Source organism: Equus quagga, chromosome 5, assembly GCF_021613505.1.
Source record: "Equus quagga isolate Etosha38 chromosome 5, UCLA_HA_Equagga_1.0, whole genome shotgun sequence".
Taxonomy (NCBI): domain Eukaryota; kingdom Metazoa; phylum Chordata; class Mammalia; order Perissodactyla; family Equidae; genus Equus; species Equus quagga.
Window position 1 is genome coordinate 63,346,032 of NC_060271.1, and position 12,572 is coordinate 63,358,603.

The 12,572-nt window shown below is 37.3% G+C and overlaps 1 protein-coding gene across 4 annotated transcripts in view; it reads right to left on the minus strand.

The window, feature by feature from the left end:
• The window catches only part of ANAPC1 (anaphase promoting complex subunit 1), a 109,399-nt gene that overhangs the window by 68,089 nt on the left and 28,738 nt on the right, over positions 1 to 12,572 (minus strand). For all 4 annotated transcript variants that reach the window (XM_046661405.1, XM_046661403.1, XM_046661404.1 and 1 more), the window contains 5 exons: positions 10,508 to 10,582; positions 6,999 to 7,267; positions 5,602 to 5,693; positions 4,677 to 4,825; positions 96 to 174 (listed from right to left, as the gene is read on the minus strand). In XM_046661405.1, coding sequence (XP_046517361.1) covers positions 96 to 174; positions 4,677 to 4,825; positions 5,602 to 5,693; positions 6,999 to 7,267; positions 10,508 to 10,582 — 664 coding nt within the window. The remainder of the gene's footprint in view (positions 1 to 95; positions 175 to 4,676; positions 4,826 to 5,601; positions 5,694 to 6,998; positions 7,268 to 10,507; positions 10,583 to 12,572) is intronic.

Here is a 12,572-nt window from a genome sequence, read left to right on the forward strand (position 1 = left end):
GCAAACACTTACAAAATTTTTACTTTTTTATTTCAACTGTGACATCGACATTTATAAAAATTTGTTTTGGGAAGTCTAACATTACGTTGACTTACCTATAGTTATTTTAGATAAATACTGTGAGGATTCTTCAGAAACAGAGCTCTCATCACCAAGTATATAGAGTGCAATACTCTGCATAAGGAGAAAATTAACATATTTTTAAATGACTGAGGTATAATTACATATAGGAAAATTTATCCATTTCAGGCGTACAGCTCTGAATTTTGACAAATGTTATACAATCCTATAACCACTACCGCAATCATGATACAGAACACTCCCATCACACACAAAGTTTCTTTGTACCCTGTGTGGTCAATCCGCTCCTTCTACACTCAGCACGGAAACAACTTGCCTGTTCTCTCTCCCTGTAGCGTGATCTATTCTACAATGTCACGTAAATGGAAGCACAGAACACGTAGTCTTCTGTGTCTTACCTCTTTAACTCAGCATACCTTTGAAACTCATCACATCACTGCACGTATTAGTAGTTGTTTCCTTCTACTGCTGAGTAGTCCATTATACACATGTGCTAAACTTTGTTTACCTACTCATAAACTGATGGACGTTTGGAATGTATTCAGTTTGTGGCAATTATGAGTAAAGTTGCTACAAACATTCACATATAGGTCTTTGTGTGTGTATATGTTTTCATTTCTCTTTAGTAAATATCAAGGAGTAGGACTGCTTTGTCTTATGGTAAGTATATGTTTAACATTGTAAGAACTTTATCAAAGTGTTATGCCATTTTTACAATCCCACCAGAAACATATGAGAGTTTCAGTTGCTCCATATCCTCATCAAAACTTTTTTGGGTTTTTAGTCATCCCAATAGGTGTCTAGTGAAAGCTCACTGTGGCTTTAACAAGCTTTTAAACTATCATGTTCATTTACAAACAATACTAAAAACATTTACAAACCAATTACTTGACTCAGGGTCATCTGCTAAAGTAGGGTAATTATTTTAAAGAGAGAGTCTTATCACCAAAGACGTATTTTAAAAATGTTAACTGCCTCAAACCAATCTTGGAAATAGGTGGGATTAACCACCAGGCTAAAACATCTTTATTTACTAAATATCTCTATGTCCTCACCCTAAGCCCCAAAGAGCTGTAGTGGTATTTGCTTGAGGAGGAAAAAAGACATAAATAAGACAAAGAGAAAATATATTAAACTTCAGAGAGTTTAAAATACTTTGCATATGACACAAATGCAAAAGTCTATTTTTCATCTCAAGTTTTTTAGCTATAAATTACATGATTCAAAACCAACTCAGTAATAGATACAATCAGGTCTATCTTTCTACTAAATGAGAAAATGTACATAAAGTTCCTTCAAGACAACAGGTCACCAATAAAAGTTAGATTTCTTCCTTACTTTCCTTTCGCTCATTTCAAAAGACAGCAAAAAGATATTATCTCTTACACAAGTGACTCAACAGTGATGAGCCACTAATAAACTCAAAAGGCCTGATACAGGTTTGCTGCAAATGTCTCGTTAGCTAAATATCACCTCAAAAACAATTAAAATCCAATAAAACTCAGAATGACGAAACAAAAACCTATCAGAAAGGGTTTCTGTTTCCAACAATTTGGTGAAGTATTATTGACCAACCCTCCCACAAAGAATTAAACAAGCTACATAAAATATTTTTTTTAATATTTTTGTGAGGGGCCAGCCCGGTGGCATAGGGGTTAAGTTTGAGTGCTCCACTTCAGCGGCCCGTGGTTTGCAGGTTCCAATCCCAGACTCGGACCTAGCACCACTGGTCAACCCATGCTGTGGCGGCATCCCACACAAAATAGAGGAAGACTGGCACAGATGTTAGCTCAGTGACAATCTTCCTTAAGCAAAAAGAGGAATATTGGCAGCAGATGTTAGCACAGGGCCAATCTTTCTCAAAAAAAAAAAAAAATTTGTAAGTACATTGGTGAGGTGGCAAGTTATAAAGGAATACTGGGAGGATAAAAAGTAAACGAAGGAGAAAGCCCAGAGGTCAACTGAGCACTGAAGACAGTTTCACTGAGAGACAACCTATGGAATGGGAAAAAATATTTGTAAGCCATATATCTGATAAGGGATTAATAGTTAGAGGATATAAAAACAACTAAAACTCAACAATTAAAAAAACAACTCAATTCAAAAATGGGCAAAGAACTTCAATAGATATTTTTTCATATAAATGGCCAATAAATAGATGAGAAGATGCTCAACATCCCCAATCATTAGGGGAATGCAAATCAAAACCACAATGAGATATCACACTTCACACCTACTAGGATGACTGTAATTTTTTTTTCAAAGGAAACTAGCAAGTGTTGACAAGGATGTAGAGAAACTGGAACCCTTGTCCAGTGCTGGTAAGAATGTAAAATGGTGCAGCTGCTGTGGAAAACAGTTTAAGAAGTTCTTCAAAAAGTTAAACACAGAACTATGATATTCCTCAGCAATTCCGTTCCCAGGTATAAATGCAAGAGAACAGAAAGCAAGTTGTGCACCCATGTTCATAGCAGCATTATTCACAGTAGCCAAAAGGGAGAAACAACTCAATGTCCATTAACAGATGAACAGATAAACAAAATGTGGTAATCCATACAATGGAATATTCTTCAGCCTTAAAAAAGAATGAAATTTAGACGCGTGCTAAGGCACAGATGCACCTTGAAAACATTACAATAAGCGAAATAAGTCAAACACAGAAGAACAGATATCGTACAATTCCACTAATATGAGATACCTAGAATAGGCAAATTCAAAGAGACAGAAGGAAAAACAGAGGCTATCGGGCTGGAGGGGAGGGGGAGTGGGGAATCACTGTTTAATAGGTACAAAGTTTACCTTGGGGATGACGAAAAAGTTTTGGGTATAGATAGTAATGATGGTTACACAACATTGTGAACTTATTTAATAGCACTGAATCGTATACTTAAAAATAGTTAAGATAAATATTACATTACGTATATTTTACTAGGATTTTGAAAAAAAGCAGAATCACTATTCTGTGTGTCTGTTTCAAAGACACAGAAGGCTCTGAGCCTTTCTCAACATGAAGCAAAGGAGAATATAAGGAAAAAGACAGGTGGGGTGCAAGGACATTTACAGTCCATGGACATTTGGGAGAGGACACAAAAGCATATGGTTCTCCTGTAAGCTGGGAGGGCCCCATCTCTGGAAAGGTCCACAAAGGACCTGTAAGCAAGCTGTTCCGGGGTGGGGACACCAAGGGACAGACACATGAAGGAACTCAACTTTACTGACGTCCTTTGGTTCTATTTGAAGGTTTAACCTTGAACATGTATTAACTATTCAAAACAAACTAATTTTTAAAAATAAAGATGCCTTTCTTTGAGGAAAGAAATCAAGTAGGATTTTTTTCATAGCTACACACATGCTCATTATAAAATTTAAATGAAAAGGCAAAGGAATTAAAAGAGCTAAAATAATTTTGGAAAAGAAGAGTAATGGAAGGAGTACACTAACCAAGTTTAAGACTTACTATAAAGCTACAGTAATCAGGTCAGTGTGGACAGCAACATAGATCAATGGACCAGAACAGGAAGTCCAGAAATAGACCCCCACAAGAATATGGTCAACTGATTTTTGACAAAAGTGCAAAAGCAATAGAGAAAGAATAGTCTTTTCAACAAATGGCGTTAAAAGAAGTCGGCCATCCAAATGGAAAACCCTCGACCTAAGCCTTATATCTTATAAAAAATTAACAAAATGGATCATACATCTAAATGTAAACTGTAAAACTCCTAGAAGGAAATACAGGAGAAAAATCTTTGTGACCCGAAATTAAACAATGAATTGTTAGACATGACACCAAAAGCACTATCCATAAAAGAAAGAACTGGATAAACTGGCTTCATCAAAATTAAACCTTTTTGCTCTGCAAAAGAAACATTAAGAGGATAAGACATGACAAGCTACAAACCAGGAGAAAACATTTGTAATCCACATCTCTGACAAAAACTCCTATCTAGGACTCTCAAAACATCATTAGCCACTAGGAAAATGCAAATTAAAACCATAATGAGATAACACTACACATCTATCAGAGTGGCAAAAATTAAAAATCATGACAATACCAAACACTGACAAGGATGTAGGGAAATTGCAAATCTCACACACTTATGGTGAGAATGTAAAATGGTACAGTCACTGAAAAACAGCTGAAGTTTCTTAAAAAACTATATACTTACTACATGACCATCAATCCCACCTCTGGGTAGCTACGCTAGAGAAATGAAAACTTATGTTCATACAAAAACTTGGGCATGAATGTTTCTAGTAGCTGTATTCATAAATGCTAAAAACTGGAACCAACCCAAGTATCTCTAATGGGTGAATGGATAACCAATGTGATACATACAGCGGCAGATTAAAAGCAATGAACTGCTGATATAGGCAACAAGTTGGATGCATCTCAAAAGCATGAGGAAATTTTTGGGGGTTGATGGAACTGTTCTGTACCCTAATTATTGTGATGACTACATGAATCCATATACTTGTTGAAATTCATAGAAGTGTACACAAAATGAAAATAAGTTGGTTTTTTGGCATGATAATTTTTTAAATTAAATTTAAAAAGAAAAACAATAAACAAATTAGGCAACACTCTGAATACATACCAAGACTACAAGTCTGCTTCTTTCACAGATTCCAGGGAGGTAAGGATAGGGTGGCATTCCTTCGCCCCTCAGACAAGAACTCACCCACTGATAAATATTTGGTGGCTCAGAAGTAAAAAATGATGGATGATGCATAAATCCTGTTTGACCTTTAGAATTAGATAAATGTTTATAAAGATATAAGAATACATTAAGACAAAACTATTTTATTCTAAAGGAAAAATGATCAACACTATCTGTCATTTGGAAACAATCAGAATAACATTTTTCCATATTCTCCAAAATCCTTCATCTTTTCTGCCACAGTAATTAACTGATTATAATATGTAGAATTTAAATGACTACTAGTTTATCCCATTCTGGATGGAAATTTAGCAATTTCTTATACTCAAGGCATATAAAGAATCTAACCAAAACTTTTTGCCCTGACCCTAAAGGTGAGAAAACAGAAGACACACCCAGGATTCCACTCCAACAACTGGGCCCCAATCTTGAATCCCTTTAGCTCGAAGTCTAGGACAGTATAGTGATGATAGAAATGTTCTATATCTGTACTGTCCGATATGGCAACCACTAGCCCCATGTGGCTACTGAGCACTTGAAATGTGGCTGGTGCAACTGAGGAACTGAATTTTTAATATCAGCTAATTTAAATAACATATGGCTGGTGGCCACTATTTGGACAGCACAGGTCCAGGGCAAAGCATCCTTGGCACTAAGGAATGGGTAAAATTTTTCCCACACACTGAAGACATTATGGCTTACTACTAGTCAGAGATCAAGAACTACAAACTAAAATCTGCCTGGTGGAAAGACACTGCCTCTGACTTAGAGGCTAACAGTAAGAATCACACCGTGTTCTATTCGCCGAGAAGGATGCAAGCAAATGTCACTATAGAAAATCTTCAATGACACAAACACTTACCTTGATCAACTGTGCACACTTGTCCAGTAGTTCTGACAAGCGTTGGGTAATCTCTATAATAATGATCTACATAAGGTTCCAATTTTAAATCCCTAAAAGAATAAGACCATATAAAAAAAGAAATAACAAGGAAGGTATTATAGCATTTTCCCCCACAGAGTGAGAAGGGTTCATCAGTTGAACTTTTCAATTTAAAAAAATTTACTTATGAGAAAAAAGATAATCAAATGTAGAGTCTCTTTATTCTACTTCCAGACTTTAAATTGCCCAATATGACAAATGCAACCCAAACTCCTTTTGCTAGATAAATTTTGTGGACGTAAAACTAGAGTAAAGACACTGTGGTCTAGTTTCCCCTGTTATTTATTAGCCGTTTGATCTTCATGAAGTCACCTCTATGAGCCTCAGTATTTTCTTCTAGAAAACGGAAATATCAGTTAACTCACTCAGAAGTTTTAAAGATTAAATAAGATAATATACGTGAAAAATACCTTATAAAACGTAAAACATTACACAAATGTTACTTATTTCAGTAAGCCAGAATTAGAATTTGGAAATCATTTCATTACAAAAGAATTTTCATGACAGTAAGGATTTGTCATAAGAGAAACTGACAAAATTAAAATTGCCATGTCTCAGAAAAGAATTTCAGTATCTCAAGCAAGATCACAGAAATTAGAAAATGTGCTATAATCTTAACTCAGAGGCTGACATTTCACTTCAAATTCAACTTTCTTTCTCACCAAGGGTCACAAGGACTGAAACACTGCCTAAGCAAGACCTTTAGAATTCAGTGCCAAACACAAGGTGCTAGAAATGCTGTTAAAACATGTCACTAGAATAATCCTATTGTGGATCCATTACAACAGCCTGAAAGACAGGGACAACAACAGACTGTGACAACAAAAGCACAGTAAAAAGAGCTTAGAACTCGCAAGCATTCACGTTCTCAGAAACACACGGGCAAGTTGCCTCATCACTAAAATAGGGACCATAATACTTATTTGAGAATTTATATATGCAAACTACAATTCTGTCAACTGTAAGAACTATTTGAATGCAGGTATTATTATAAAACAATAGGTGTTATTACAGAGCTTCCACCACTGTGCAGCCAGTTTGTCAAAATGGACATCTGAGCAGGTCATCTCCATTGTTTAACACACTTTTGTAACTTCCCACTAATCTTAGGACAAAGACTAGGAACCCCAGCATGGGCCACAAGGCCCTACATAGCCAGTATCTTCAAACAATTCAGTGGCTTATAGAAAATCCTCTGATTTTTTGAGAAGGTAGATTTCAGAAATTTATTTACAAGGTTCTTATATGATATTCATGGCTAAGATCAAGACATCTAAGGATCTCTTGGCAGTTTCTAAACTATAAAGAATATTTACCTTGCCAGCTGAACGAGAAGGTCAACAAGTGAACGAATTCCTTCTCCCATTAGAGTATTCAACTTAAGCTCCTCATAGACAAGGTGAAGAACAAAAAAAATCGCAGGTATGTGAGTAAAGAGAAGCGTAGAAGAATCCAGAATGAGATTCTGTGAAAAATCCTCATCCTTCATTTGTGAAACCTCCAAAGGACTCAAACATAAAGATCTATTCAAAAGATGAGACTCAACATTCTGGTGGTAGTCGGAATTCAGTAAATATTCCCAGTCCTAAGAAGAATCAAGAAGATATTAATTTTTTAAATAATGCTTCTTTGTAACGTCAACATTAAAAGAAAACCAAATTCACTTAAAACAATTCAAGTTCCATTTTCACATTAAATTGATGTCAAATATGAAAAAGATCACAATGTTGAAAAATTAGGATCATCATCAAAATAGCTAAGGAATTTCCAGATGCCAGCAATAAACATTAAGACAAGCCACGGTTAAAACCTATTGGAAAAAATTTAGTCATGCCATGTTAGGCTCTGGGAGACTCTGGGAGAAGAATCCTACTACTTACACAGAGATTGAGAAAGAAAATTTAACATTATCTTAGGTGATGTCTTATGAAGCCAAAAGCAAAGAATGAAAGGTGGGAAGTCTAGACAGGCAGGTTTAGTGACCACTACACTGAGGTGCATTTTGGTAAAAGGAGGGCTACTTGTACCCAGTTAGTGTATTTATCTTCCTATGTTTATAAAATGCTGAACCTAGTAATAACCTAATAGTCAACTGAATTTTATATTCGGACTGATTGTACCACATTTTTCAAATATTGAGTCTGTTCTGGTTTCTACTTTTGATTTATTGTATAAGAGAATGTGGTCTATGCTATTTTCAGATCTTGGAATTTACTGCAGTATTTGTGAGGCTTAATACAGTGTATTATTCTAACTTAAAAACTCTTGGACTACATACAGAAATAACCACCATAAAAGTAAAAAGCTGATAAATTGAACAACTAAAATTTAAAAAATTTTGCTCATCAAAACACACTATTGGGGCTGGCCCCGTGGCCGAGCGGTTAAGTTCGCGCGCTCCGCTGCAGGCGGCCCAGTGTTTCGTTAGTTCGAATCCTGGGCGCGGACATGGCACTGCTCATCAAACCACGCTGAGGCAGCGTCCCACATGCCACAACTAGAAGAACCCACAACGAAGAATACACAACTATGTACCGGGGGACTTTGGGGAGAAAAAGGAAAAAATAAAATCTTTAAAAAAAAAAAAAAAAACACACTATTGAGTGCACATACTGGGAGGAAACATTCCCAAAACATATACGGCAAAAAACTCACATCAGAATATATAAAGAACTTCTGTGGCTCAGTGAACATTTTTAAAAGTCCAATTAAGAAACAGGCAAAAGAGGAGGCTGGCCCCATGGCTGAGTGGTTAACCTCGCGCACTCTGCTTCAGTGGCCCAGGGTTTCGCCGGTTTGAATCCTGGGTGTGGACATGGCACTGCTCATCAGGCCATGCTGAGGCGGCGTCCCACATGCCACAACTACAAGGACCTACAACTAGGAATACACAACTATGTACCGAGGGGTTTTGGGGAGAAAAAGGAAAACTAAAATCGAAAAAAAAAAGACAAAAGATATGAACAGATACTTCATAAAAAGATACAAGCACGTGGAAAAGTACTTGACATCATTAGTCACCAGGAAAAGGCAGATTAAAACTACAAGAGAAACTACTTCACAGCCTCAAATGGTTAAAATGAAAAAGACTGACAACAGCAAATGTTGGCCAAGATAAAGAACAAGAGGAACTCCATATACTACTGGTCAGAGTGTAACATGGTACAACCAGTTTGGGAAAGAGCAATGACCCAACAAATTCTCTAGGTATTTATGCAAGAAATATGAAAATATATGTCCACAAAGACTTGTTACTGAATGTTGATGGCAGCTTTATTCATAACAGTCCAATAATGGAAACAGCCTAAACATCCATCAGCAAAAGAATGGATAAACAAACTACAGTATATTCATACTACTCAGCAATAAAAAGGCATAAACAGGCTGGTCAGGTGGCAAAATGGTTAAGTTCACGCGCTCTGCTATGGCAGCCCAGGGTTCACCAGCTCAAATCCCAGGCATGGCCCTAGCACCACTCATCAGGCCACGCTGTGGCAGCATCCCACATAAAATAGAGGAAGACTGGCACAGATGTCAGTTCAGCAATAATCTTCCTGAAGCAAAAAAAGGAAGATCAGCAACAGATGTTAGCTCAGGGCAGGGCCAATCTTCCTCACAAATAAAAAATAAAAAGGCACATGGAGCCAGCCCAGTGGCACAGCGGTTAAGTGCGCACATTCTGCTTCAGCAGCCCGGGATTCACCAGTTCGGATCCTGGGTGCAGACATGGCACCACTTGGCAAGCCATGCTGTGGTAGGCGTCCCACATATAAAGTAGAGGAAGATGGGCATGGATGTTAGCTCAGGGCCAGTCTTCCTCAGCAAAAAAGAAAAAAAAAAGAAAAAGAGGAAGATTGGCAGATGTTAGCTCAGGGCTAATCTTCCTCAAAAAAAAAAATGGGCACAAACTACTGATAACTGCAACAACAGGGATGAATCTCAAAAACATTATGCTAAATGAAAGAAACCTTATACGAAAGATTACATCCTATATTGTTTCATTTATATCAAGTCTAGAACAGGCAAAACTAACATATGGTGATAGAATTCAAATCAGTGGTTCCTTCAAGAAGAGAGGAAAGGATGATTAAAAATGGCACAAGGGAATTTTTATGAAATGATGGAAAGGTTCTGTGTTTTGAAAGGCTGTGGGTTATACCAGTGTGCATGTGCCAAAACTGATTAGACTGTAAACTTAAGATCTGCCCATTTATGTAAATTATACCTCAATTAAAAAAATTTTTTGAACCACTTAAGAATATACCCATGGAATCTGATACATTTGAGAACCTAAATTAGAGGATCAATTAGCAATAAAATATCTATAAACCCAAACTTAAATCATGCAGCATTATGCATGTTTAGTAATATGTAGATGATCACTAAAGACAAAAGTGAATAAATAACCAAAGAAAACATAATGAACCATATACTTCAAAATAACTGTGATTCAGTATTAAAATAAAGCAAAAGGTGTTAGAAATGTACACAAACCAACAGGATTATCACAGAAGTGGGAGATTAGTACAAGTATCCACAAATTAATTTATATTAGCAAGAAATAATAATGCTGGGGCCAGCTCTGTGGCCGAGTGATTAAGTTCGCGTGCTCCGCTGCAGGCGGCCCAGTGTTTCGTCAGTTTGAATCCTGGGCGCGGACATGGCACCGCTCATTGAGCCACACTGAGGCGGCGTCCCATGTGCCACAACTGGAGGGACCCACAACGAAGAACATGCAACTATGTACCGGGGGCCTTTGGGGAGAAAAAGGAAAAAAAATAAAAAATCTTTAAAAAGAAAAAAAGAAAGAAAGAATAACGCTTACATCATCAGATCCTGTCTCAGAAGGCCTGGCTTTTTTCGGTGCAATGACTGGTGAAAGTGATCCTTCGAAGTCAAACTGGAAGATAATCCCAAAAGAGAAGACAAAATCATATAAATTTATCACTGTCCACTGGTCAACTTAAAAGATTCAGAAATCAATTCTAACAATTAGAGAAACTGAGGAAACTCATCAAAATTCTATTGTTGGGGAGGCGGGGGAGATTCGCCCTAAGCTAACATCTGTTGCCAATCTTGCTCCTTTTTTCTTCCTTTTTACCCTCCAAAGCCCCCATACATAGTTGTCTGGAGTTGTAAGTTCAAACCTCACTTTTTCATGGAAAAACATGGCACAAATACCTTTCTTCTGGGGTCACTGTGCAGATTAAATGAAATCACATGTGTAAAGCACGTAGTACAGTGCCTGGGCTCACAGGCATTGCAGTGGTAGTTTTCTTTCCTCCTCTGCTTCTGTGATAACACAGATCATCACTCCTTAGTGAAAATAGGACCTTTAACCACATCCAAAATACGCCAGGTCTCAAAGAATCAACCCAATGTTAGTCAAATGTCAGAATTAAGCAGATGTTTATTTAGTCTGTCTACAGTGAACAGTCTAACAATTCCATGGCAGCGACAGGTAGCCACTCTCCAAAATCTTTGTTCTCCTCGACCCACAGCCAGGCTACACATCCCTGCCTCCTTCAGAGTTAGGTGTGGCCCTGTGACAGTGTCACTGTGAGCGAAAGTCAACGTCAGCACTTTCAGGCCCAGTTCATAAAAACCTCCCATGCATGCTCCTCCAGGTTCTCTTCCCTTGCACCTGACCAGATCGAGTAAACCCTCAGGAAATCTTTGAAGCCTCATGTTAAAGATAGCAGACGCTCCATCAGCATGGGTCCCTAATAAGTGCATGGCCTGTTTACCTGTCATAAGAGCAAGACATACATTTTTATCGTGTGCGAGCCCTTACATCTTTTGAGGACTTTCTGTTGTAACAGTTAGCCTATCCTAACTAATAGTCACATAAAAGAAATTTTCTAAAAATTTATTCTTATTCACTTGCCCTGGCATAACCATTGCTATGTCTGCTGCTTCACATGGGCACTGAACTAGCAACTAATCAAGCGTAACTCTATAAACGCCAATGGCTATTTTCCTATGTTTTAAAAACTGACACATTTATCAATTAATCTCATTCATCCGAAAGTTTATTTCTATATAAAAACTAAACATGGATAGCAATAAAGTAATCTTGAAACTGAATATTTAAATATAAAGCTGAATAAAGTAATTTTTGAAGCTGATCAAGAGAAAAGGTTTTCTTGTGAAGCATTCAAATAAAACAAAGGCCAACTCACACGCAATATTATCAAAACAAAAATAAGTAAAAAAACAAAAAAGAGTAAAATCAAAGCAGCAGATGAAATGATAGCTATCTTACCTAAAACTTCACCCAAAATATAGTACGCACACAGACAAAGTCTCAGTCTTACAGTCAGAAAGAATGTCCCTGCTGTTAGACTCATAAGACCTGGAGGTATGGGAAAGAGCAACAGAAATTGTCTGATACAGATACCTCTTTGTGGCATATATGGATCTGCCCTTTTATTTTCATTATTTTAATATCTCGCAGGTTAGCCAACCCTGTTATATGTTCCTGTGGACTCCTGACTTCAATCTATAATGTGGATGTAAAATATTTATTTGTCTGCCTTCCCTGAGACAGTGAATTCCCTGAGAGGAACTATCTGTCTTGTCTAATGCATATGTGAAAAGCCTGGCATCAAGCCTGGCCCACGGCAGGGGCTCAATACCCATCTAATGAAAATATGAGCATCTCAAAGGGCACAAAAAGTTAACCCCAGGTACAACCATTAAGAGAATGTAAGAACCGGACGGAAACATCATCTGGTCCAGTGCTCTCATTTAACACACCAGTAAATTACGGAAGGCCCAAAGAAATACCAAAAATCACATAACTAGTCATTGGCACGAATTTTGCACTTCCTAGCCTCCATCCCATTATTTAAAAGAAGATAAATCTGGACAAAGCAAAATGAAAGCCA